A 25471-nucleotide genomic window follows, 5' to 3' on the forward strand; every position below is an offset into this window, starting at 1 on the left:
AAGTGAAGACTTGATGCTTGGTGCTGTGGCAACCATCTTGTACCATGAGGTGCCAGACTGAGTATGGCAGAGGGGGAGCCCTCCAGGGACAAGAGGCTTATCTGTGTTGTTGTCTGACCTTGCAACAAATGACACTAGTTTAGCCACTAGTTAAGAGAAATTGCCTGGGCTAGACCCTAGTTATGGGCCAGTAATTAATCTCTCTGGGCCTTAGTGTCTCCATCTGTAACATGGGGTGAATAATAGTAGCTGGCCTAGAGGATTGCTGGGAAGAGTAAATACTTTAAAGAATATAAAGCTATAAAGCACTTAGAACAGGACCTGGCACACAGTAAGCACTAATTTATCATAAGTTATCATCATGATAATTATTATCCATAGGTCCTTGAACTTTTGTGGGGGGAATGCACCTGCCACTCAATAGTCTCCTTCATTTTCACCTCTTTGCTTCCCAAAGTAGCATTACTCAAAGCTAAACAGATATCATAGTCCCTCTCTGTAAAATAAACCAGGAAAGGGAATATAACTGTAATTGTAATATTAAGCAACTCACCCTAAGGGCTTTTCACGTGCCAGACTCTACGTGAAGCACTTTACATATATTATGTGCTTAATCTTCACAACCACCCCCAATAGGCAGGTACTAACTACTAAAATTATCTCCATTTTGCATAGGAGGAAACAGGCTTAGAAAGGTGAACTTGCCCACGTTTACAAAGTTGGAGGGAAAGAAAAGGATCCTGGCGGCAGTTCCCCAGATACCGCCAGGCGGCAGTGCCCATCCATTTTCCAATTCCGCAGTCTGGCGGGAACATTGAGCAGCGATTGTCCCGCAAATATTTAATGATCTGCCTACCATGTGCCAGGCTCTGTTCTAGGCGCTGAAGATACGTCGGCAAATAAAACAGGAAAGATTGTCTGCCGTTCCCTTCCATTTTTCCTTAAGAATAATAAGAGGTATTTGCGGCGATGCATACTTGGCCTGACCCGGAGAAAATAGGCTTGCCTGGGTGGCAACTGGGAGGCCAGAGGCTGACAGGAAGAGATGAGGGTATCTGAAATATTTGTGGTCCCCAAAACTCAGGGCATGCAACTACCCCTAGAAGGGAGTGTTATTCTGCAATCCGCCCTCCTGCTTCCCCATCCCATCTCCACCCCCGACCTCCACCGCAGAGAGGTGGGGAACAAGGGGTCATCTCTCGTTTCCTGTAGGACCGGAATGGAGGGCGCGGGTCTCACCCTGAGAAACCGGACAGGTTACTCCTCAAAATCAGAGAGTGGTTTTTGGCGGGGAAGGGAGGGACCCGAGGAAGCTGGTCTGAAGGTGTCCCAGGTGGAACCAGCCCCGTGGGAGTGCTGGCGCGCAACTGCCGACCTGGGAGAGCAGGGTGGACAAGGAGCCAGACTCTGCCTAGGTAGCTGTGCGGCTGCCCTGACCCTTCCCGCGCTCCCGCAGCCGCCTGGTGGGCGCATATCCCAGCTGTGACCTGAGCGTCTGCGGAGAGCAAGGCCAGTGGTCCCCGGCCACTGACTGTGCGCCCGGGAGAGTAGCGGACGTGTGTACGTGGGTGATGTCGTGGGGCGTTGGTAGACTGCGTATGGACCCACGTGAGGGGTGCACTGAGTGGACGTGTGAGTTGTGTTTGGAGTGGGAAGGACGTGGGTGCGGAGCTCAGTGTGCGCAAAGGGACAAGGACACTCGGGGCGGGCGGGAGCGGTGTGTGCCCAGGTGGGAAGGCCCTGCATTCCACCAGCTTAGAGGAGGCCAAACCGCTCGTGCGTCTTCGTGGTACACAGGGGCAGGGGCGTTGGTAATTTTGGAACGTGCTGCGGGACGGTGTGTGTGTCCTGGGCCGCGTGCGAGTGTGTTGTGGGGAAGTTACCTGTGTGGGGCCCGCGTTGGAGAGTGTCCTGAGCGGGAAAAAGCCCCTGCACCAGGACCCCCTTGAGAGTATCCGTCCGTGTGTGTTCCCGCAAACGGATCAATCTGGGGGTGCGTCCAGAGGGTCTGGACTGCTTGTGGGAGCACTGTCGATGTGGTGGGAGTGTCCCCGAAACTGGGACACGGGAGCGGGATCTTCCCAGGGCTTCGGGCCGGAAACTAGGAACCAGAGGCTGTGAGTGCGCGCAATTAGCTCTGCGCCAAACGCTCCGTCGGCCGGAGCGGGGGCGGGACTGGAGGGGGCGGGGGCGGGGCGCGGCGGCTGCAGCGGCGGCAGCCGGGCCAGGGGGCGCCTCGCGCGGCGGCGGCTTTCCACCGTGATGCAGTGAGGCCGGGCCGGCAGGCGGGCGCGCGCGGGGCGGGGGCCGCTGCCGCGCTGCGGAGATGTGACTCGGGCCGCGGGCCAGCGGGAGCGTCGGCGCTGCGAGGCCGCGGGGGTCGGTGAGTTAGAGTCGCGCCGATGGGGTGGAAAGGGGCCGCAGGGACCCCAGAAACTTTTCCCAGCGTATACTTGGGAGAACTGGGGAGTCTGCTTCTTGTGTTTTTTAGTACCCCAAGGGGTTAGTCTGCTGGGAGAAGTAGGGGATCCGGGTGGGGGGAACCACAGTGCAGAGGGAGGGGAGCCGCAGAGGGCGGGCGCGGGCGGTGGTTGGGGACCGTGGAGTCGGGGGAGCTGTTACCCGGACCAGATGGAGCTCCAAGTCTCTGAGAAGGGTCTGGGGGCGACCACAGATGAAGGGCAGCTGGGAATGGAGTAAAGGAGTCCAGCCGTGCCCAAGGACTCGTCGTGTGAGGGGAGCCGCGGGCAGGTCTGGGGGCCGCATGGCAACCGGTGGGGGCTGACAACAGACAGGGCAGAGGAGCCGGGGCATAAGGGCAGGCTTTGGGGGTGAGCTGCCGCACCTGCCGCAGGCACCGGGGCCAAGCTCGGAGCCGACCGTGGCTGCCCACTATGGGACAAGGCGAACGGGGGTTGGGGGGACACTGCGGGCGACAAGCGGTAGAGCTGAGATCTGGGGCTGGGGAACAGATGAGGGGTGGCTGCACACAATGGCAGGGATTGGCGTTTCCTTTCCGCCCAGAGTCGTGGTGAGGACTAGCCCTGTGACGCGTTCCCTCTCCTGGAGAACATGGTTCCCAGCCCCGCGCGTCCTGGGATCCCTGCCGCCCGCACACGTCTCGGCCGGGGGCGCTGGTTAAGGAGCCAGAGAGCAGGGCACCGACCTTGCCACAGAGGACAGCCCCAGCGCAGCTCGCGGATTCATCCCCCCGCCTTTGCTCTGTCACGCCCAGGCCTGGTCAGCCTCCCCGCCCAACTTGTCCCATTTTGCTAAGGGGGCGGCTTCTCCGAGCGCGGACAAAGGCCCCTGGAGTGTGGCGGGCAGCGGCGTCCCTGTCTGGGGCCCCGGCCCACGCGCCACATTGGCTGCCAAACTGCGCCAGAATGGGGGGCACTTGAGCAGAGCCCAGGAGGAACTGGGGGTCCTCCCAAAGACGAGAGAAGTGGAGGGACCTGGCACGAAAGCCACAGTACTTCAGCCAAGGAACCTGGATTCAAAAGTCTCCGCGGTGGGGTGGAGGCGTTGGGAGGATTCAAACTTTGAGTTAAAACTGCGAGCGAATAGCATGTAAATAAAATGCAAATTGGCATCTGTAGTTGGGTGCCCTCCACTAAGCCAGTTTCGTATCTAGACTGTGGAATGAACATTTCTAATGCTCTAAGTCTCAGAAGGGGTCAGCCGAGTTGGGAAGGGAAAAGATGGAAGGGGTAAGGAGTTGCCATTTGGGGCACAAGCAGCAAGCAGTCTTTTTAGAAAGAGAAGCTAAAAAATATTCGTTGTATAATTTCTTATTTCAGTAGATGTGCCAGCCACAGAACTGGGTCTGGGGCTCTACCCTGCATAAAAAAATCGACAAGCCTCTTATTTCTCTGCTCTGGTGAAGTGGGTGAACCAATATTAAATTAAAAAACTAAATAGTTAAGTAGATACAATTTCCGATTGGGAAAGGGGCCTCCAGGAAAATAAAAGTGTGATGTCAAAGAAAGTGACAAGGCTATGTGTACATAAGGGAAGACTGTTCTGGGGAGTAACATTGTTGTGGAGCTCCGCGAGAAGGGGAGCCCACCGCTGGGAGATCTCAGGGGGGAGAGACAACCAGGCAGAGGGCTCTGCAAGTGTAAAGGCTTGGAGGTGGGAATAAGCTTAGAGGAACTGAACAAAGGCCATTGTGGCTGGAGCTGTGAGGCAGATGTGGTGGGGAGACTAGAAAAGGGGATGGCAGCGACCAGCCAGGCCATCTTTGGGATCCCAGAAAGGAGTGCAGGTTTTATTCTCCTTGGGCCAGTGGACCCTTGAAGGCTTTGAGCCGGAAGCCACAGTATCTTATTTTTAATAGCTCCCCTGACCTCAACACTGAAACAGAAAGCAGCTCCCTATTTATTCTACCTCGGGAGTTGGTGGGGCTCTGGGAGTCTCTGAGCTCTGACCAACCTTGTGGCTCCACTCAAGGGATGGCTCAGCCTTTCTAATCCACTCCTTGCTTAGGGGCAGTTCTTGTCTACTCTAAACGGCACCCACCTGGATGACCCCCTAAATACTTGCAGAGCTCCCTGGAGGTCCTGAGTTAGTCACATTGTCTTCTTGGAATTACAGCCCAAGGGAAACCATCCACCCGGGAACAGGCAGCCGAGGATGTAATTTGCATTTAAATGATTGCTTTTATTTACAGGATTGTGGCTGCTTTGCATATTCATGGATCACGGAGCTTGAGCTCTGGCAACCCTATTTACTAACCTATGAGGGTTATTAAATTTGAAGGCCCCCAAATAGGACAATGGTCTGGGCAGCATTGAGAAATGAAGATTATGAGATACTGTAACTTGGAAAAGATATCAGAAGGAGAGATTGTGCGTCTGGTAAAGAATTTAAAGTCAGGAAACCTTGTAACAGTTTAATCTCTCCTAGCAGGAAATGCACCAACAGTTTGGGAGTGGGCTAGGACAGAGTGTAATGCTGGGGTGTGTGGGGAGACTGGCTCTGCAACCTCATCTGAGCCTCTGCCAAATGTGGGGGGTTGGGGGCTCACAGTAGAAAAGGCCTTGGGGTCAGGAATTGGGAGTGACAGCTTCTAGTTTGAGCCTGGCCCATAAATTCCAGGAAACCTCTGGCTAAACTGCCTTACCCTCTCTACCTTCATTTTCCCAGTGAGACAATGGGGATCATGATTGTCTTTTTCATAAGCAGAGACCTTGTACTCTCCGCATGCTGGGCACCATGCTTAGTACTTTTGGTGTTCTTTTCACACCAGCCTTGTGAAGGCAACACTATCATTATCTTCATTTTACAGACAATGAGATTGAGGGTCGGATTTCCACTGTCACATAGTTCTGTCTGACTTCCTGCCACCGATGGCTTCCACGCTAGAGGAAACTGATGGGAGTGTAAATTCATCTGGGTACCCGAACTACTAAATATGCCCTGGACTTGGAAAGTCTTTCCCTTTTCCCACCTGTTCATTTTTTCTTTCCCTTCTACCTCTTCCACCCCTGCCCCATCTTTAGAGAAAGTGGGTTTAAGATGCTTCCAAGTTTCAGGGTGCTAGGAGGGGATGTCGGGGTGGAGGACCAGTGGCCTCCTTGGAGCCCTGCTGGTTGCAGCTAAGGCGAGGCAGCTCAGCATGGCATGTTTCAGAGAGATTTTATACATCCTGTATCTCCTTTCATATGAGTGGGTGGGAAGGTGGGGATGCTGGTTCCCAAGAGAATAGGTGTCTGGTCTAAGAGACATCGGTGTCGAGGCACCCAGCCTGGCCTCGGGTCCTCTAGCTCCCACCTTCACAGTGAGGCTCCCACTCAGAGCACCTACTGTGGGAAAAAGAATTTAGGGGTTCCCAGGGCAGACCACCCCCCAAAGCAATTCTACACATCCACTCAGGGACATCTTTGCTTGGTGTGTGATGGGGGAGACTGGAAACCAGTGGTGGACAAATACGTGGGGGAGCCCCCTTCCAACCCCATCTCCATGGCAACCACCCCTCATGGAAAAGCAGTCAGAAAAGTTCATAACCCTGGGCAAGGGAGCATTTGCCAAGGTTTTCTATATTTAACAGACACTTTATGTAAGTGCTTCCCCTATGTTAACTACTGTCCTAAAACTTTCTCACCCTGCCCCACATGATGGGTACTGTTATCACCTGTATTTTGCAGATGAGGAAACTGAGGCAAGAAAGGTTCGATCAGCTGCCCAGGGTCACAGGGCGCCAGCAAATGGCAGGGGCAGGATTTGAAACCGGAAGGTCTCACTCAGAAGTTCACGCGACTGGATGAGGAGCAGGGCCGGGAGAACCAGTGGTGTGTGTGGCCTTCAGGCAGGCGCTGCCGTGCTTCTCACACAAGGAGTCTTGCCTGCATCCTTTCCAGCCTCTGCAGGCCCCAGCTCATGGAGAAATGGAGAAATGGAGCATGCTGCTCCACCACCTGCCAGAGGCTTCTGGCCCCTCTGTGGGGTGGGGGAGAGAGAGAGAGAGAAAGAGAGAAAGAGAAAGAGAAAGAGATGGAATGTGTATGTGTACACTTAAGAGCCTCTGAATGAGTCACATTTCTGGGAGCCCGGCTGGCAGCAAAGGTAATTAGTATGTGAACCGGGTCTCGCACATTCGTTCACATTCATTTGTTATTCCTTTTGAGGAGCTGAGTGCCTTCATCCTATGGGTTTGCTGCCATATATTCATCCCATCCCAGTCAGCCTCAGCTAGTGGCTGACTCAGAACCTCTAATCTGGTTTTGCTCAGGTTGGGATTCCTGGAGAAATGCTCCACTGTCGGTGCTGAGGCAGCGGGTGGCTAATGCTGCCGGGTGGGGCTCACCTGACGGGGGTGCAGGGGTGCTCCAGTGGGAGCCCTCACTTGGCGGTGGGTAGGGGCAGGGAGGCGGAAGGTGCCGGGGCCGTGGGTCCTGGCTCCCCTGCTGTGTATGTCCACCTTCAAACCTTGGTGTGCATGGGCGTCAGCGCCCACGTGGGGCTTGTTGTAGTGCTTGTAGCAATATGGGTGGCTGCAGGTCTAACAAGCTCCCAGGCCATACTGCTGCTGGTGTCAGTCCAAGTATCAAACTTTGATTCAGCCCTCTCAGGCTCTCAGTTTTCTCCTCTATAAGATGGCAATGAGACCAATGAGACCCTCTGCCCTGCCCAGGTGATGTGAGGTTGGGCACCACATTTATTAATTCATTCATTCAGCAGGTGGGCAGTGAGCCCTGCCCATGTGCCGGGCACGGAATCAGTGCAGAACAAGACAGACGAGGGCCTGAGCATGGGGTCCAGGTGGGGGTGGACAGACCAAAAGGGTAATAAAATATTTGAAAATTGTAGTACATGCTACAATAACAAAGAACAAAAGTACTGCCATAAAGCATAATGGGGGCAGGGAGAGCCTAATTTAGATAGACTGGCCAGCATGCACTCACGGGGTCACATTTCCAGAGCTCTGGTCTGTAGTAAAAGCCCAGTAACAATAGTATAATTGTTGGTCTCCTGGCTCCCCTGCTCTTTAGCTGTGTGACCTTGGACAAGCCAGCTGACCTCCCTGTTTTATTTCTTGTAAAATGGAGATAGTAATAGTGCTTGCCTTGTGCAGATTATAAAGCATAAATATACGTGACTTGCAGAGAAGGGTGTCTGGAGCATAGTAAGCCCCGTGAGTTAAGTTATTGTCATCACTATGGCAGGAACAGAAAATTCTCCAGGGCAGTTCTGCACCCCCAGGAATCCTAGGAGAGCCAGACTCAGCTTCAGTCTGTGAGGTGGTGTGTGGCCCTCCTTCTGATCATCCTGGACATCGTTCTGTAGACTGGGGTGGCTATCACGTCAGGGGCAGCCTTATCAATAATGACCCATTTGAGACAGCTGGACCCCACTAAAGCCCCGGGCTGCCATCATTTGCATCCATATGTCTAGATGTTGGGTAGAGAGGACTTCCTAGAAGAAACGGGCGACATTATGTGGGAAGAATAATAGAACTAATCTGTTAGCAAGTGACACAAATCCAGGTGAAACTGGCTTTACCCAGAAAGGGGAAGTTAATTGGCTGCTGGAGCTTCAAAGACCAGTGCATCTGGCTTCAGGCATAGCTGGGTCCAGCCATTCACTGTATCAGCTTTACTGTGGAGCAGGTTCTCTCCCTGCAATGGTAAATGTGTTCCCTCCAGCCCCAGGTCTATATCCTTCTAGCATATCAACCCCAGCAGTAAGAGAGGATCTCTTCCCAGTTAATTCTAGCACATATCCTAAGGCTGATTCTCAAGGGTCTGGTCTGGGCCATGTGCTTGTTCACAAACCAATCACTGTAGCCAAAGGGCAAAGTAAATGTTTTGATTGGCCAGGCCTGGGTCAGGTGCTCACGCTCAGCACTAGGGATTGAGGTGACTCCCGGGGGGGGGGGGGGGGGGGGGGGGAGAATCAGTTCTTTTCCAAAATGGGAGAAATGGATGCTGGCAACGAAAACAATGGCTGTCTGGGAAAGAGAGGGTTCCTCACTCAGGATCAAAAGCAAAAAGCAAGAATGTATCCATTTTCCATGTCAGAAGGGAGTGGGAACTTCTGGACCAACACCAGAAGAACACAGTACAGTTTGAGAGACTCGGTCACCATCCCGGTGTTTTCATCATCCCCCGTGGTTTCTTTTGTCGTTGGAAGGCCAATCAGGAAGGGGGAAGAGATGGGGAAACCAAATCCTGATTTGGTGACCAGGCCTGAAGAGAGGAGATCCGCCGAGAGAGTGAGCGGAGACAACTGAAGAAGGCCAAGTTCTTGCAGGGAAGGGACAAGGGGTGCAGGCCTGGGGGTGCGAGGCCAGGTTTCCTGATATCTTCCCCACCAGCTCTGTCCTCAACTGTATAAGCCAGGCTCTCTCAACCTCAGGCCGGGACCTGAGGACATTTGGGGCTGGATAAATTTTTGCAGGGGAGGCAGTCCTGTGCATTGGGGGGCGCTTAGCAGCATCCCTGGCCTCTACCCACTGGGTGCCAGTTACAACTGCCTCCCCAGCTGTGGTTGCCAAAAATGTCTCCTGGGGTCAGAATCACCCCTGGTTGAGAACCACTGGCCTAGGGGCTATTTGGGGAGCTGGGGAGAAGGCTGGTGGTCAGGACTCCAGAAGCACATTACAACTCATCATCCGTTGGCTGCTCTGTGACCTCGAGAGGCTGAATGGGATGTGCTCTGTTGTTTGCTGGGAAGTCTCTTGACTGTGTTTGCCATTGATGAGAGGTCTTGGGGAAACCCACTGGGGGGCCCCTCCACTGTGAAGGGGTTTGGTGGCACTTCCTTCTGAGACATTTTGTCCATAAATTTTGATTCCAGCATGCTTATACAGGACCTTGTGATAAGCTGCTGTGGTATATTGAGATATGCCATCAGTAAGCGAGCAGTTTTAAAATTGCATGAGATAAATATTTCAGTGTGTTGTTTTCTTTTAAATGAGTCAGTTTCAAAGACTCATTGAGTCACTTAAATAAATAACTGCACAGGTGGTGTGTAAACAAGGTGGTGTGTAAAATAGCTGAGGTGGTACTCCACGACTGACCTGAGAGGGCCGCGAATAGTGGCTGGACGATGGGCCTGATTGCCAATGTCTGGGGTGCATCGTCACCCCTTGTTTGTTGAGTGGGGTACGTTTTGCCAGTCGTCTTCCGTTCCAAGCCTGCCTTCTCTCATCTGTGGGCAAAGGTGACAGTCCCTATAGCACCAGGCTCCTCCGTAGGCAGCATCAGTAATTTATCCCAGTCGATGGCCTGCCTCATGGCCAAGGCACAATCAGAGTTGCTCATGGGATCACATAAAGGAGCAGAGAGAGAGGTGGTCGATACTGCATTTACTTAAGGAAACCCCAGGGACATGCAGGAGCTGCCTGAAGGTGGCTGGTTACAGCCCCACATGTGGGCGGAGCTAAGGCAGGCGGTCTGAGTGTGCACCGCCCCTCTGGGCATCACAGCAAGGCTGTGCGGGCGGGGCTTCCTGAAAGCAGGCTCCCTTCAAAACCAGGGAGCAGGCGGGAGTGGCATAGAGTCCTGATGAATGAGCCTCTCGTTCATTCGGTATTTACTAAGCAACTTTTTTGTGCAGTACTGTGTGCCAGTTAGTACTTGAGTCTACACCAGTGGTGCTGAGCTCAGCGACTTCGTACCCCCCACTGCCCCCCCCCCCCCCCCCGCCAAGGGGACATTTGGCAGTGTCTAAAAGATCTTTTGGATCATCACAATTGGGGAAGCGAGTTTGCTACGGGAACCTAGTGGGTAGAGACCAGGGATGCTGGTAAACATCCTAAGTGCACAGGATGACCTCCACAACAAAGAATGATCAGGCCCCAAATGTCGGTGATTCTAGGTTGAGAAACCCCTGTCTTTGCTGAGGAACACGACGATGTGCCTGGCCTTTTGCATCTCGCAGCGGAGACAGACAGGAAGGGAGGCGAGGAGGAAGGGACAGGAGAGACAAACAGGTCAAAAAAAGAAAAAAAGGCCAGACAGGATTAGAGCTAAAAAGAAACAGACAAGAGACTCTAAGTGATAGAAATGGGAGTGTGACCTTGGCCAAGGTCGGCCTGGATGACCTTAGAGCTAAGACCAGCTGGAGGGAGGGGCAGTTTTCTGTGCAAGGATGGGAGTGTTGGAGCAGAGGGGACGAAGAGGCAGCAGGAGACTGGAGTTTAGCCCATCTGTGGAGATGCTGTGTGGAGTCCCAACTTGTCTGGGGAACAGAGAGAGTAGCAAGGAGAATCCTGCAGAAACCCCGGGGGAGATGGACTGCGGAGGTGTGGGAGGATGGCTTCTTGGAGGTCTTTGGAGGAGGGTAGTAGGGGAGAGTGGAAGCCAGGAAGGCCGTCCACTTTGGATAGACTACCTTTGAAATGAAGGGATGCTTCTAGGGGCTTGGTGGTGTGACCTTGGGCAAGTGACCTAACATCCTGCATCTCTGGCATGAGAACTGGATGTGCCGACTGCCAGCTTAGAGCGAGTCGTCGGTGAATGTGCGCTATTACCATTAAGAAGTTGAAACAGTGATGTGGGCCATTCTCTCAACATGTGCAAGTACATGGACCATGGCTGTCTCTTTAGAGTTTCTTTTTATTCCCTTATTTTTGAAGAGGACAGACCTGGCACAGAACAGAAAATTCAAAGAATCTACGAATATACAGAGAGAGTGGGTCTCCTCCCAGCCTGCCCTCCAGCCATGAGTGCAAATGGGAACTGAAATCCCTGCCCCGCCCCACCCCACAGCATCCCCCATTCCCCGCTGCCTGGAAAAAGTGCATTTTCCTGATGTGTCCAGAGGCACCATATGGGCTAGCAGGTTTGAAGTGAGGTAGGTCTTAAAGAAGTGAGGAGAGTGGGAGTCTTAAAATGAATTGATCTTTTTTCTCCTCTGACCATCTCCTCATCCCTACTTTGCCGGAATGTCTGTGGTGTCAGAGAGAAAGATGAGAACCCGCCAGGTACTCGCCTTCCTCTTGCTCTTTGTGATCGCCTCCGGGGCCTCTGAGAACGCCAGCACGTCCCGGGGCTGTGGGCTGGACCTTCTCCCTCAGTACGTGTCCCTGTGCGACCTGGACACCATCTGGGGCATCGTGGTGGAGGCAGTGGCCGGGGCGGGCGCCCTGATCACGCTGCTCCTGATGCTTATCCTGCTGGTGCGGCTGCCATTTGTTAAGGACAAGGAGAAGAAGGACCCTGTGGGCCTCCACTTCCTCTTCCTCATGGGCACCCTGGGCCTCTTTGGGCTGACGTTCGCCTTCATCATCCGGGAGGATGAGACCATCTGCTCAGTCCGCCGGTTCCTCTGGGGCGTCCTCTTCGCGCTCTGCTTCTCTTGCCTGCTGAGCCAGGCGTGGCGCGTGCGGAGCCTGGTGCGCCACGGCAAGAGCCCTTCGGGCTGGCAGCTGGTGGGTCTGGCGCTGTGCCTGATGCTGGTGCAGGTCATCATCGCCATCGAGTGGCTGGTGCTGACCGTGTTGCGGGACGCGAAGCCAGCCTGCACCTACGAGTCCATGGACTTTGTGATGGCCCTCATCTACGACATGATTCTGCTCGTGGCCACCCTGGGGCTGGCCCTCTTCACGCTGTGCGGCAAGTTCAAGAAGTGGAAGCAGAATGGAGCCTGCATCCTGGTCACAGCCTTCCTCTCTGTGCTCATCTGGGTGGCCTGGATGACCATGTACCTCTTTGGCAACACCAGGCTGCAGCAGGGAGAAGCCTGGGGTGACCCCACCTTGGCCATTACACTGGTGGCCAGTGGCTGGGTCTTCGTCATCTTCCACGCCATCCCTGAGATCCATTGCACCATTCTGCCGGCCCCGCAGGAGAACACACCCAACTACTTTGACACATCCCAGCCGAGGATGCGGGAGACGGCGTTTGAGGAGGATGTGCAGCTACCGCGGACCTATATGGAGAACAAGGCCTTCTCGATGGATGAACACAATGCAGGTAAAGTGGTCACTACCCCCTGGGTTAGGCTTTGGGGCCATTTGTCTCAAAGAAACCCTTCCTTCTCTCCAGTTGAGATGGCTGGTCCTGGGGCAGTCCCACAGATCAGAGCCCACAAATGCTGGCCTCTGTGCTACAGCTGGCCCAGAGATGGATTTTTATTTAGCAGTTTTATCTATGGCCAGCTAATTGAAAAATCCATGTTTCTCACCCCTCACGGGGTTATGGCTGCTCCTTTAGGGGGGGGATCTACTTTTTTGGTTTACCATACTCCCCACCACTACCTATTGCTTCCTGGCCTAGCTACTATAATATATTAACAACACTTGATCCTCACTGGGAGCTCAGAGGGCCTTCCAAGGGATGTGATGAGCAGAGGCCAGGAGGCTAGCTAGTTCCTGGGTCCTGGTGGAGCCACCTCTTCCCTGGCTCCTGGAATGCAGTTAATCTCATTTAATCCCATACAGTAACCCAACAAGGTCCATTTTTGCAGACAGGAAACTAAGGCACAGATAAGTTAAGCAACTTGCCCAGGATGCAAAGCCAGAGTTTGAACCCAGGCAGGCAGGCTTTAGAGCTTGTCCACTCTGCCCCAGAATTATTCTCTTCTTAAAGCATTTCAGTGTCCTGCACCTCACTTACTGTCAGGACAACTCTGTGCATTGGGAAGATGGGGATGGCTCATGCCATTCTATAGAGCAGGAAACTGAGGTCCAGAGGGGTCAGGCTCCTGGTTCAAGCCCACACTAAGTGCACAGAAGAGCAGGGAGCGGGAGAGTTGATTTTCTGAGTCCCATTACACGCATCCTTTTTGTTAACATGCAGCCAATGCTTCATATCCACAAGATCCAGAGATCAAAGGGGGCTGGGACCCTGGTCAGCACCAGCAGTACCAGGGCTGACACAGTGGGTGGGGGGGCATCTAGAGGAGCCCCACACCCCCATCTGTTTCACAGTCTGACCCATTCCACAGCCAAGAGGTTGTCTTTCTGTCCTCACTTTTTCTTCCAAAAAAAAAAACAGCTTTACCATTTCTCTCTGATGACAACAGATCACCAGTAATCATGTAGAAGGGTCAGCAAGTAAAAATAACAAACGTCGCTTGAAATCCCATTGCCCAAAGGCCACTACCACTGCCTGGTTGGTCCCATCTTGCCGGACATCTCCCAGCGCACATACAGAGTCTCTGCGCCTCTCAGATTCTCTCTCTTACTCTCCCTCCATCTCTCACACACACACACACGCACACACACAGGCACCTGCACGCTCATACACAACAATCCCATAGAACAAACAGTTCTTAACCTGGCTTCACATGAGATCACTTGGAGAGCTTAAAAAAATTACAAATACCTGCCCCCTCATTCTGATTGAAGTCTGTTTAGGCTGAGGTGTTTTTTAAGCTCTCCCAGCGATTCTAAGATGCAGCCAGGTTGAGAGCACTGGCCTAAGTGGTGTTCTGCAGTGTGCTTTGCCTCAGTCAATACTGTGTTGTGTGGATGGAGGCCTTTCCGGGCCAGTGACTGCAGAGCTACCGTATCCTTTTCATGATGCACGGTTTTCCATTAGGCACCATAATGTATTTTATTTTTTTATTGTCAGTATTCAATAGCACCAAAATTTGTTTTTCTGATTTTTAGCTGGTGAATATTCTGCTTGTTTCCGGCTTTCCATGAAAGTAATGCTGTGATGAACATTCTTACCCATTCATCCTTGGGCCCTTGATCAATTAACTCCTTGCAAAAAAAAAAAAAAAAAAATTCCTAGACATGCATCAAGGAGTCTACCCCTTTAAATACTGATATATGCCCCCACTTGAAAGGTAGATCCATTCACTGTCCCCTCCTTAATTGTATGACAGCCCTATTTCTCTGCTTCTTTACCAATCTAGGATGTTGTCAAACTTCTTTTAATAGCCCTGTTTTGGATCATCTTGAATGTGTATCCACCAAGATTCACATGGGACCAGACAGGGTGGGCTCTAGGCAAAGCCATTTCCCTCAGAAAGCTCACAGGCCAAACTGGGAGTCCTGGCCAGGGTTACCTTTGTTCTGAAAACCCTGGCTTTGCTGGTTGGGGAACCCCTGAGCACACGTCCTTGTCATGGGGAGGACAGCTGGTGTGGTGTTTGTTACTGCTGTCAGCCAGTTTGTATTTTAGGGAACTGGGACCCCAAGGGCCTTGCCCAGAAGCAGCATTTGGCCTTGTTTCTTTTACATATTAGCCAGTCTGCCTTTGGGGCTGTCTCACCCTGAGAGTCTGTCCCTGACATCTTCAAGAGAAAGGAAGGGCATTCCCCAGGCTGACATGTGGTTCAGCCAAGCCCCAGCGGCCTCCACACCTTTATTTCCTTCCACAACCTAAGACCCTAGGTCTGTACAACTTCCTCAGCCTCCCACTTATTAGCAAGTATGAACAAGACATGAGGTATGTGATAAAAGACTGAAATACACTGAAGGATGTAGCGCCTCAGATCACATCTTGGAAAGCGTTAACAAGGCTCATTACATGTTCACCTTTCAAAGGTGCAGTAAAGTGTTCTTTCTTCTGTTAGGGGATTTGGACTCTCTGATCTCATTAGGGCCAAAAGCTATTTAAATTCTGACCCTTAGTTTCCAAGGGGAAGGCCCTGAGTCAGCTTTGGGGGCAGGGCCAATCTAGCCTTATTTGCAGAGTCTACATAAGAAAAGGCTGGAATTCAGCCCATGAATTTTGATTCCTGTGGGGAACCCCCTTATGGCAGAGCCCTGCTGCCCTTTCATGGATGACCCTTATCAGAGTAGGATGTTAGTCGGGATTCTTGAAGTTGCAAGTAATAAAAACTCTGATTGAAAACAACATCCAAAAAAACCAACTATAGCATGGCAGGCTTCAGGAACAGTTAGATCAAGGAGACTCAAGTGATGACTAGATGTGCTCTTTCACCATCTCTTGGCTCTGTTAGCACCATGGTAGCCCACTGCTCTAGGCTTACACAGAGTCCTATAAAAAAAAAAAGATGGGGGGGAGCCATCAGGTGAGAATTTGGGGATCAACAGAGGTGAGGCTCAGAACCTCACCCCCCCTGCTTTGAGAGAAATCTTCTGCATCCGTGGATGTTTTGCTGCCCTTGTCTAGCCTGGATTAATACTTAGTCCATAGGCACACACCTGATCATCTACATTTGCCCTCTTACAGCACTAAACTATGTTTTCTACCTTTATCTTGCATCTACCTACCACTTCAGCATTTTATTAAAAATAAAAATAATAAGAAGAAGAAAGGGAGAAATGTGGGATCAACATATAAATCAAGTACAAAAATCAAACGAATATTCATATTTGACCTGATTGTTTATAGGTCATAATGCGTGATCAAAACCGAAAGTTTCTGTGATGAATGCCCTTGTACTGTTCACCATGTAAGAATTTATTCACTATGTAAGAATTCGTTCACCATGTAAGAACTTGTTCGTTATGCTTCAGAAGATTGGAGACTGACGAGAATTAGACTTGAGATGGATTAATGATTGTACATTGAGCATTGACCCCCCTATACTGAATTTTATTGTTGTTAACAACCATTTGATCAATAAATATGAGAGATGCCCTCTCAAAAAAAAAAAAAAGAGAGAGAGAGAAACATTTCCTAGAAGGCTTAAGCAAAAATCCCCAAGTTAGCTCTGATTGGACTTGATTGCCTTTTCCTGAACCAAACAGTGTGGCTGGGGAGATGTTCTGCCCTGATGGCCCAGGCTTAAATCATATGCCCACCTTAAGGCCAGGAGCCTAAAATGTGGGAGGGATGTTACCAGAGGAGAGCCCCAAATAACCTACAGAGAGAGGCTCTAAGGCCAAAGCACCCTACAGATGGCCGGCAGACAAAAGCCTTTGCTTTTCTGAGGAGCCAGAGTCCTCCAGCACCGCTGACCTGGGTCTCTGCATTATAAGGAAAGCTGTGCTGTTTGGTCCTCCCTCTCTTCAAGCAGGTGTATGCTAGGGACTAAGACTGGTAAGAGTCTGTGGACTCTCTCCTGCATGCCCTGGTGCTGCTCCCAGGTGCCCCCTTCTCTGCTTCCAGGGAAAGACATCTCCTTGCTCAGCGTGAGCATGACAAGCTGCTTGAAGCCTTGGCGTTACTGCATCAGAAGAGGTCTTCATAAGTATGTCTTAGAACATGAGCTCCCCACCCTGCCTCAGTTTCTTTGGTTCAGTCTTGGCTGAGTTGCCCCCAATGTCACGTAAATTCAAGTCGCTTCCAAGTGTGATGGTTAAAAACAGTATCTGGAGCCAGTAGAGTGTGATGGCTCTGTCATAGTCTCTGCCTGGGTTTGAATGCTCTTTCTGCCACTTAACCAGCTGTGTAGCCTTGGGCAAATTACTTAATCTCTCTGTGCCCCCCATACATGGAAATAATAGAACACCTATCATACTATGCAAATTAAATGAGTTAACATATACCAAGTACTGTTCAAGTACCTGGCTCCTGGTTAGCACTTAATGGTTAACTATATTACTATGGTGATTTTGGTCCCTGCCCCAAGTAATTTTTAAAAATCCAAAACTCTCCTGCTACTTTTTAGCCAGAAAAATGACATCCTTCAGGCTTTTCCAACAAAGCACAATTAGTGCCTTCAATGAGAATAAAGATAATGAAAATACTGTCTCACAGTTGAGACAGACTTTTGTATTAGTTTGGTTTTATAGTGCTTCTAGTTTCTCTCTTATTTTTTAATAAACTATATTTTAGAGCACGTTTAGGTTTACAGAAAATTTGAGAAGGAAGTACAAGGAGTTCCCACATGGTCCTTTCCCCAGTTTCCCCTTTTATTAATTAACTACTTGTATTATTGGCATATTTGTTGCAGTTGGTCGAATCAATATTGATATATTATTATTAACTGATGTCTGTAATTTACATTTTAGAGGTCACTTGCTGTTTGTACGTTCTGTGGCTTGGGACAAATGTGGGAATGTCGTGTATCCACCATGAAAGTGTCAAACAGAATAGTGTCACTGCCCTAAAAAAATTTCCTGTCCTCCACCCATTCATCACTGCCCTCCCACCCCTGAGAACCACTGATCTTTTTACTGTCTCCATAGTTTTGCATACCAGAATATCATAGTTGGAATCACACAGTCTGTAGCTTTTACAGACTAGCGTCTTTCACTTTGTGACACATATCTGAGTTTCCTCCATGTCTTTTTGTGTAATTTGTTTTTTCTTTACAAAAAAAGGGGAAATTTAGATATCTAAAAATACACAGCAAATAAGAACCCCATTTGCCCACCTTTCAGAGGTAAAAACTGCTGGCGTGTTTTGCTGTCTTTGCTTTAGGTTTCCCTGTTTAGAAATAACCCTACCCCTGTGCTTGGAGTCTGTTCTCCTCCCTGTCACTCTCTGTCATGTACTTGATGTCCACCTTCTTAGGGTTGTCCACCTCTGTGTATCCAGTAATAGCAAACAGTGTGATGTTGAACTTGACACAAATGGCGTTTGTGGCAAGGAGGTCTTTTATCACAGGAGACCTTCAGAGGGATGCACAGGGACCCTCATTGCCCTGCAGGGGTTCGGGGTGGCCAGATGCGTTGCGCTAGGCTCCCTCTGCCTGTGTGCCTGGATTCTCCCAACTTCCCAACCCCACTGAGCCGGGTCAAGCTCCAAAGGAGCCAGAGAACAAAGCCCCTTTGTGACTTTTGTTTTGCATCAGGCTTGTGACAAAAGGGGAGGACTGGGGAGGGGGTGGTGCGGGGGTTGTGTGCCGGGAGCAGTGTTGATGCAGAGGAAGAAAACAAAATTGTGTCTTTTTTTCCTTTTTGGTGGTTTTGTGTTGCCGCCCCTCCCACCGTAGCTCTGAGAACGGCAGGATTTCGCAATGGCAGCTTGGGAAACAGACCCAGCGCTCCGTTCAGAAGCAATGTGTATCAGCCAACTGAGATGGCTGTTGTACTCAACGGTGGGACTGTAAGTATCAAGAGGTGATGTTTGGCAGGAAGAGCGGCCGGAGTTGGGGGCAGCTTCAACCAGGGACACACCGCTCTGTGGAGGCTGCAAACGGGGACTGCAAAGACACCCCTTGCAGCTAGAATGCATGTGACGCTTCCATTTTTCTTTCCCTCTCTGCCCTCTTTCTCCACGCACAGAAGACCCCACTGTGTGTAGTTAACCATCCGTAGATTTGTTTGAGAGGCCCTATTTCTTGGGCTCTTAGACCCAGTGAATTCTCTGGCTTTCATTCTACAGAAGGTACATATGGGAGGTGACTTGTAGGAAAAGCCCAGAGTTTCGAAAGCCTGGCAGATTTTACTGACATCCAGCCCCCTCTCTCCTCTCCCCTTTTTCTGTGCCCCAGCAGGGGACCAGGTCCCCCCCACCCCCCCGCCCCACTCCTTAAGAGACTCTTAAGAAGCAATTATCTTTTCTCTCCCACCAACACAAAAAAGACCAGGTTTACTATCTGATGCCAAACAGACCTTCAGCAGAATTGCTGCTGTTTACATTTTGCCTCTGTGGAATTGCATCATTTTGTTTCTCCACCAATCCAAAGACACTCTCATTCCCACATTTAATTTCTAGACATAGCTACATGCTTCTTTCAGAATCAGCTGCATGAGCCAGTTTACATATGTAAATTGAGTTTCCATTCTTCTATCATGTGCCAGTTCCATACTCAACAGGAGCTTTTTTTGTTTTTTTTAAGTAATGTAAGTCAGGGATGGTCTTTGATCTCTAGAGGGAACTTCAGTTTTTCTGGCCTTTGAATGGTATGCTAGCCTTGGTGTTTGCATGGGTTTAGAACAGGCTCAAAGACAAATAGACACACACACTCACACAGACTCACAGATTTGCTTTCAGAAGACCCCCTGCCATCCATTGGGCTGTTTTATTGTTGGGTGCCAAGAAAAGCCTGACTCCAAGCATTCAGCTTGGGCATTATAATAAATATGGTTAAAAAATAGCCCTATTGGTTACTTTTAAGCCCTCCTGGCTCCTTCAAGCCCACTGTGCATAAAAACACCCTGGACCCAGACAGTGAAGTGGGTTTCTGGGTAAAGGAACATTCATTTGGGGTACATGGTTCCAGAAAAAAAGAGATGGCCTTGCCTTCCCAAGAACAGAGCGGCATAACACACAGTGGTTGCTGTTTTTCTAACTCTTCAGCCTGTTAGGAAAAATCAAGGTAACTTATCTTTGGCACGGTGTTAACAAATTGGTTTCTGACATTGACTTTGCAAAGCACAGACTTCTCAGTGTGTTATTCTTGTTTCCAGATCCCAACCGCTCCGCCAAGTTACACTGGAAGACACCTCTGGTGAAAGACTTTAAGTTCCAGAGAATAAGAATCTCTCTTACTGATTTTATTCCCTGGCTGTGTCTTTCTTGAGGGAGAAATCAGTTAACAGTAGCTGAACAAGGCCGCCTCACAGCCAGGGGATTTGAAAATCCTAGACAATGGGATTTTGTGTACATGTGAACACTGCTGAACCGAAAAGCTAACACCAACTGCCCTCCGCTCCCCTGCCACACACACACACACACAACCACGTAATACCAAACCAACCTCAGTCCCTGCAGACTAAAGCAAAGCTAATTGCAAATAGTATTAGGCTCACTCGAAAAGGTGGCTGGGAAGACTTGTTTTGTCCTTTGGGGGTGGAACAGAACCCGATTTGCAGCTGGTGGGCCGGGCTGGTGTTGGAGGAAAATGGAGGTCCCCCACTGTAGCCCTTCCCCAGGAAGTGCTGGGCCCCTTGGTTCAGTAAGGTGGCCTCTCGGAGGAGGCCAAATGGGGACTTTTCCACTGGCTTGCCTGTTGATTTGCACATTTCAAGGGGGGCTCAGGAACAGTTAAGGGGATTGTAGTTGTGATTCCAAGGTGAGGCCCCACTGAGTTGTGGGGTGAGCTTTATAACCAGTAGTGGTAGAGGGGCCCTGGCATGTGCCAAAGAAGAGAAGGCTATCTGGGAACTGAAGTGACCATCACATTTAGAAAGTGGTGACCAACCACTGTTCTTTCTATGGGCTTCTGGCTCTGGGCCTCGGGCGGGAAAGCAAGGCTGCCTGCCCCCAGGAACTTGGAGCAGCTCTCCTCTTCCCTTGCCCTCCCCTCCCGATTCCAGTGCTCCTCCAGGCCCTTTTCCCAGTCTTACTCCCATGTTCATTTCGAAAGCTCTAATGGGGCCACCACAGCTTAAAGCCCCCTGGGTTGGCAGGCTGGAAAGCAGGTGCCAAGCAGAGTTTCCATGATGATGGCACATGGCAGGGCACCCCAGCAGGGCCCTCCAGGCTGGAGAGATGACACTCTGATGCCTGGTGTGTGGTGGGTAGTCAAAGTCCCCGGGGTGGGGGGTGGGAGCAGCGTGGCATGCACACGCGAGGGTTTTTTGCTGCTCCTGGAGGGTGTGTGGGACATTTGTGACCTAGTTTTCTGCAAGCTCCATGGAAATGGTTTTCTTCCAAGCCCATTGTCTCTGTCACGGTTTCCATCATCGTTTCCAAAAATCATACCTTTGTTATTGTTATTTGGCATTTCAAACATCTTGGCCATTAAAAGCCCCATGTTCTCTGCACTGTTTGGCCAGCATAATCGATAGCAATGAATTCCAAGCAAAGAGTTAACCTGACGGCATGGAATGTAGAAATGAGGGTGGATCTTTTTGCATATACTCTAATCACAATATCGCTTTTTTCTATCAAACAACCCATAAGCCTTTATCCTTTAAAGAGAATGAAAAAGGTTAGTGTTTGGGGGGAGCTGACCTGACCTCTTTATAAGCCAATATGTCTGAGCTGAGTATGTTCTAATAAACCTTTCTGATTTTTCTCAAGGCCCTAGTCTCTGCTGTGTCCCGTCCTCACCACCCCCACCCCCATCCCTGCACAGCACTGGGGTCAACAAAGCCAGTCTGGCCATCCCTATGCGGCCCTCCAAGTTTCCCCCCTGACTCGTGCATTTCCTTGGGTCACCATGCATGGGGAAGGGAAAGCATGCACCAGAATGCTGCCCCTACCTGACCTTTGGGAGGCCGCCCCACCTGTCCCTGCCCAGAGCATGTGCTTGCTTCTAGAGAATCAGATTCCCATCCTCTGTGTGAGGAGCATCATTGGGTGCCCTGAAAACTTGGAGAAGTGGGGAGGGGTGGGAGAGAAAGAAGCTAGGACCTGGGGTGGGGGTGGTGCAGTTGCATGTAGAACCCAGCATTGTGAAAACACAGAAATCTCCAAACATCTTGGGCCAGTCCAGTGAAAAACGACAGCATTACACATTCTCGTGCCAGGAAATGGTGGCTCACCCCCGTTCTCTGGAGTCCTTTGGAGCTCTCTGATCTCACCTGGGTCTGCAAGAGCCCTCCCTTGCAGAAGGGAGCAAGTCACATGACCATTTTCTCTCTCAATTCTTGGTGGTCCCGGCGTGTAAGGTGAGCACTGCATGAAAGGCCACAAGTGGGAAGTGATGTTTTGCCACCAGGAAAATGGGACCAGCTTTGAGCCACCAGAAACCTCACTTAAATGAGACCTTTACTTCTTTTCTCTTTTTAAATCTCTGATACGTAATTGCGCTTCTGGGTTTTGCTTTATTTTGGCTTTAAGTTCAAGAGTGGGTGGAAAGCCCTTCCAATGGGGTGAAGGTGGGAGCCAAGGGAGAGGGCAGAGCCTGTTATTTTTCTAATGACTTCACCTGAAGGGTACAAAGAGACATCTTTCCCAAGAGACTGGCCACCAGCTTCCCCCACGGAGCAATTTAAATGCAAAATCAAATGGCACCTCTGTTTAAGATCTATTTATGTAAACATGGCTTGTCGGTCGTTGGGGGGAGGAAATGACCTGGAAGGAGAGCATCTGTGATCAAAATATCTAATTGTAAGCACAAATCTTTCCCATGTCCGGTTGTTAAAACTCACTTTGGGACTATAACAGCCACTTTTGTCTCCCCTTTTAGTAGAAAATGGTGATTCTATTCCTGTATTGCCCTGCTGGAGATGTAGGGTGGGAAATGAGAGAATCACCCGGGAGAATGGACAGCCTGGGGTGTTCTCTGCATCTCGAGGGTTTCAGATCGGGCTGTTGAAAGCTGGGCATCTGGTACTTTCAGCACGGAGTCTGTCAGGGCCACTGAGAACCACCACGTTGGGGTGGCCTTCTGTCTTCTACATTGGCCAAGGCTGAGTCAGGTCCCAAGAGGAAAGGGAGCATTGTGGCTTTTATAATCCAATGATGTGATGATTATACCAGCTTACAGGAGTTCTCAGCAGGTGCTTTTTGTTAATTGATAAAGAGCTAAGGCTCGTTTTTGATAGATAATATATATTTATTAAATGTATTAATGTATGTTTTATAATGTATCTTTATCCTCCCCTGGCTGACTGTTGCATACTTAAAAAAGAAACTGTTAAGGAAATTTCAAGACAATCAATATGTACCATAAATGGCTGTATATAAATGTCACAAATTTAAAAGGTTGTAAAGCATGGGCAGATAGGTTTTATTTTCAAAATGCTGTTCTTAACACAAAAATAAAGGCTTTACTATTTACTTAAGACGTGTGGTAGCTTGTCAAAAACCACCCAATACAATAAGTAGGCTTTCAGATCCGCCCGGAGGTGAAGTCTGGGGCGTTTGAATGTGAGAATCCTAGTAACAGCCACCTGCCAAACAAATGCCCACGAAGTGAGAAACTTCCTGTGATATTCTGGGGTTTTGACAACAAAAATCCTTAGTCTGTTATTGTCATCTGGGTTTAAGTGTGTCTCATCTTGTTGGGTTTGCAGTCAAAGGGAAGGGTCAATTTCATTTGGGAACAATCACAGGCAGTAATGCCTCAAGAGTACTCACAGATGAAGTTAAAACCCACTGCAAAGACTTGGGGCTTAAATTTAAATGTGTATCTTTGCAAAGACAGCCAAAAGTGGGAATCTGGTACCTCAAACACTTCAACATCCCTTGGAACTAGAGTTCATTGTATATTTGAATGGAGGTTGGGTAGACAATACTCCTGAAGTACTGGAGAAATACACGGATGAAAATAAAATTTGAGGATCATGCAGAAAGCTAAGACCTTCTCATGATAAACTGTTTGCACAAAAGCTGGTTTGCAATAAATCCTCTTATGCCCAAAAGATCCCATATTCACATGTATCAAGCCTGGTGGTTAAATAACAATAGAGGAAGCATGATTTGGACATTTTCCTCCAGTGGCGTCAGTGGAGCTCAGAAGGGAAGAGAGAGTAACAGGGGTTAAGGTAGTGAAGCCTTGGCTGTAGCCTCCTTATCATCCTCCATTTTGCATTTCACTGCAAAGAAATGAGAGAGAAAGTCAGGATCAATTTGCAGACCTAGACGACCTGTCATTTTAGAAGCCACAAATTCTGATGCATGCATGGAGGTCAGCCACACCAAAACCCACTGAGCGCTAACAATCGTTCTGGCCCCGTGGACCTGCTGGGGAAGAACCCAGGGCCACGTTCTCCAAGGACAGCACCTGAAATCTCAAAACCACATAATGTTCATGGCCATTCTTTTCTGTTTTTTCCAGTTTATTAAAAAACAATTGGCATACATCACTATAAGTTTAGGGTATACACCATGGTGGTCTAATTAGCATGTATTGGGAAATTATTACCACAGTAGGTTCAGCTAACATCCATCTTCTTATGTAGATAACAATTAAAAGGAAGAAGAAAAGGAAAAAAGATTTCTCCTTGTGATGAGAACTCTGAGGACTGACCCTCTGAACAGCTTTCCTATATATGCTGCACAGCAGGGTTAGCTACAGCCCTCATGGTGCACATTACATCCCTATTACTTTTTTGTCTTCTAACTGGAGTGTGTACCTCTGACCACCTTCCACCACCCCACTCCCCCTCCTCTGCCTCTGAGACCCACAGGTCTGATCCCTTTCTGAGTGGAGGTTTTTGCCTTTTGTTTTTTTTCAGATTCCACATAGAAGATCATGCAGTACTTGACTTTCTCTGTCTGACTTATTTCACTTAACATAATGCCTTCAAAGTCCGTCATGGCCGTCCATAATTCAGTTCAGGTCGAAAGTGTGCACTGCAGTCAAGAGAGGTGAGGTTTTACTAAAGATGACAGATTCCATGCTTTTGACTCAGCTGCCTGTCACCGCTCACCTTGTTCTCCAAATTAAAAACTCAGGGTAATACTGAGGTCAGTGCAAGAGCAGAAGAGAATCTTTCCTGGTCTTTCACAGTTTGGACAGGAATGTGATCCAGGTGACTTTCTGCATCAGCCAAACAGGAAAGTTAGCTAAGCACAGGGCGTGGTACTATTTGTAAAGGAAATTGTCCCAAAAGATTAAAAAAACCCTCCCCTGAAAACAGAGAAACCAGTCCCCTGGGGGGATGTGGAATCATTTTAGAAAGACCTCCTTTTTGGTTCTAGTGTGCTCGTGCTGGATGTTAATGCCTAAAAGGTTATTCTGAGCCAGGTCGTGGGCCCTGGTGGCTTGCGGAGAGCCATTGTTAGAAACTTTTGGCCATTGTTGCCAGGTAGGGCAGAGGATTCCATTGGGCCTGCATCCTGGTCCTGACCGCCCCTTGACTAGGGGCACATGCTGGCCAGGCCCAACCAGGGGAGGTGTGGACACCATCACTGCATGGTAGGTTTTGCCCACAGAAGCAGGCTGAAGGCTTTCAGCACAGGCCACGCCGGCAATCTTCAAACTGGAGCCACACCAAGACTTTACAAGGATTCTCGGCCACAGCTCATTACCAGAAAGTCAGGCTCCAAATCTTCCACTTCCATGTCTGGACTTGGCAGTTGGTGGGGTTTATATCTCTGCCCATCTCCTACCTGTCCCCCTCCCAGCATTGTCCATTGTGTAAAACATCCCCAGGGGCAATTTGAAGTGTTGGTGCCCTGCCCCTCCCCCGCCAGTTTCCCTTCCTTTCAATGTTTATTAACTATCAAAATGCATCATGTATTTGGCTTTGTGAACTACTGAAAGTTGCATTAGTAACTCAAACCAGAAAAAAAAATTTTTAATACTTGGAAGCTGTGGTCACTGGAAATTAAAAAAATTTTTTTCAACGTTGTACCTTTTTGTTTCATAC

General features: G+C 49.8%; 2 protein-coding genes across 11 annotated transcripts in view; one reads left to right on the forward strand and one right to left on the reverse strand.

Moving 5' to 3' along the window:
* Positions 1-2215: 2215 nt before the first annotated feature.
* GPRC5B (G protein-coupled receptor class C group 5 member B) lies at positions 2216-25448 on the forward strand. Of its 4 annotated transcripts, none has more exons than XM_073215501.1 (5): positions 2216-2383; positions 6150-6567; positions 11409-12422; positions 18253-18365; positions 24335-25448. In XM_073215501.1, the coding sequence occupies exons 2-5, from the start codon at positions 6531-6533 to the stop codon at positions 24362-24364; spliced, it is 1194 nt and encodes a 397-aa protein (XP_073071602.1). In that variant the 5' UTR covers positions 2216-2383; positions 6150-6530; the 3' UTR covers positions 24365-25448. The 4 variants fall into 4 exon arrangements, with proteins under 4 accessions (XP_073071602.1, XP_073071601.1, XP_073071603.1 ...); XM_073215500.1 differs by lacking the exon at positions 24335-25448 and adding an exon at positions 19673-22934 and having other exon boundaries at positions 2218-2383; XM_073215502.1 differs by lacking the exons at positions 6150-6567; positions 24335-25448 and adding an exon at positions 19673-22934 and having other exon boundaries at positions 2221-2383.
* IQCK (IQ motif containing K) overlaps positions 23088-25471 on the reverse strand; it is a 112679-nt gene continuing 110295 nt past the window's right edge. For all 7 annotated transcript variants that reach the window (XR_012122298.1, XR_012122297.1, XR_012122296.1 and 4 more), the window contains one exon: positions 23088-23692. Coding sequence is in view for 4 of the 7 variants with exons in the window: in XM_017650190.3 (XP_017505679.1) it covers positions 23637-23692 (56 nt within the window). In the remaining 3 variants the exon portion in view is untranslated. The remainder of the gene's footprint in view (positions 23693-25471) is intronic.

The sequence above is a fragment of the Manis javanica genome, chromosome 10, assembly GCF_040802235.1.
Source record: "Manis javanica isolate MJ-LG chromosome 10, MJ_LKY, whole genome shotgun sequence".
In the NCBI taxonomy this organism is placed as follows: domain Eukaryota; kingdom Metazoa; phylum Chordata; class Mammalia; order Pholidota; family Manidae; genus Manis; species Manis javanica.